Source organism: Naegleria gruberi (assembly GCF_000004985.1).
Source record: "Naegleria gruberi genomic scaffold NAEGRscaffold_1572, whole genome shotgun sequence".
NCBI lineage: Eukaryota > Heterolobosea > Eutetramitea > Acrasida > Naegleriidae > Naegleria > Naegleria gruberi.
In genome coordinates, this window is record NW_003162583.1 from 1 (window position 1) to 1,059 (window position 1,059).

Consider the following 1,059-nt stretch of genomic DNA (forward strand, 5'->3'; position numbering starts at 1 on the left):
TACGTTAATAAGAGTGCTAAACCAACTAGACTTTCAGTATTTGTTAATGATACTTTAAAATTGAGAATTAGACCTTGTGCTTTTGAAAAATCTTCACTCTTTAGTAGTGATGCTATTATTGCTGACATTTCAATTTTCGATCAAAACATGATGAATCTCTTCATTGGCAATTATTCTATTGAAATGAGAAGTGCTCACTATTTAACAGGACTTGCTGGGGGATTATCAAAGGAAAGTGATCTCTCTACAACAAATATTATGAACACTCCAGATATTTGTATGGAGCTATTATCAGAGAACTCAATTATTCAATTCACAGAAGATGTCTCAAAGAATAACAACAAATCAACAAATAGTTCGGATGAACCATTTGATGTTTGTGTCTCTGTGAGACGTGATCATCACTATAAGGTCAAACTCCCTCCAATTAAAGAAGTGAGCATGAGTCTTGGCTTTGGAAATACCTCTCCAAACTCTGCACTCAATAAGAAGATTAGTTTCATTCAGATAGTTGAAACTGATTCACAAAGACCAGTTTGTAGATCAGAACCTTTTTGGTGTAGAAGTAAGAGCAGAGCAGAAATGGAAAAGAAACAAAATAGAGAAGCCATGCAACGAAAAACTGTAAAGAAAGATGGTGAAAAGAAGAGAAAACCAAAATCTCCATCAGATCAAGAAAAAAAGAGAAAACTGGATTCAGATGAATAAATGTAAATATTCATATTAGTATTTAATTTTTTAATTTTTTCTTTATTGTCTTTAAATCGTTCAATAAATATTTAACAAGAAATACTTGACGAATCATTACAATGATAGACCAGTGACAACCATCAAAAAAAATTTATAATACCGATTATTATACACTACAATTTTTCGAATCTATTCAGATTCTCGACCAAGCACTCTTGTGATGGTGTACTTTTGGAGTGTGTATCGTAGGAACAAAGTTCATTCACAGCTTCGTCATTGGACGGGGACTTTTAGGAGTGGAGTTATCGCCTAGCCTTTAAGTTGCATAGTTGGAAACTAACCAAGAGTTAGACCGTGACTAATGGAAAC

At 33.2% G+C, this 1,059-nt stretch overlaps 1 protein-coding gene across 1 annotated transcript; it reads left to right on the plus strand.

The window, feature by feature from the left end:
• Positions 1 to 183: 183 nt before the first annotated feature.
• Positions 184 to 708, plus strand: NAEGRDRAFT_77142 (uncharacterized protein; the record flags this gene model as incomplete). The annotated part of the gene is made up of 1 exon (XM_002667901.1): positions 184 to 708. The coding sequence occupies one exon, from the start codon at positions 184 to 186 to the stop codon at positions 706 to 708; it is 525 nt and encodes a 174-aa protein (XP_002667947.1).
• Positions 709 to 1,059: the final 351 nt, after the last annotated feature.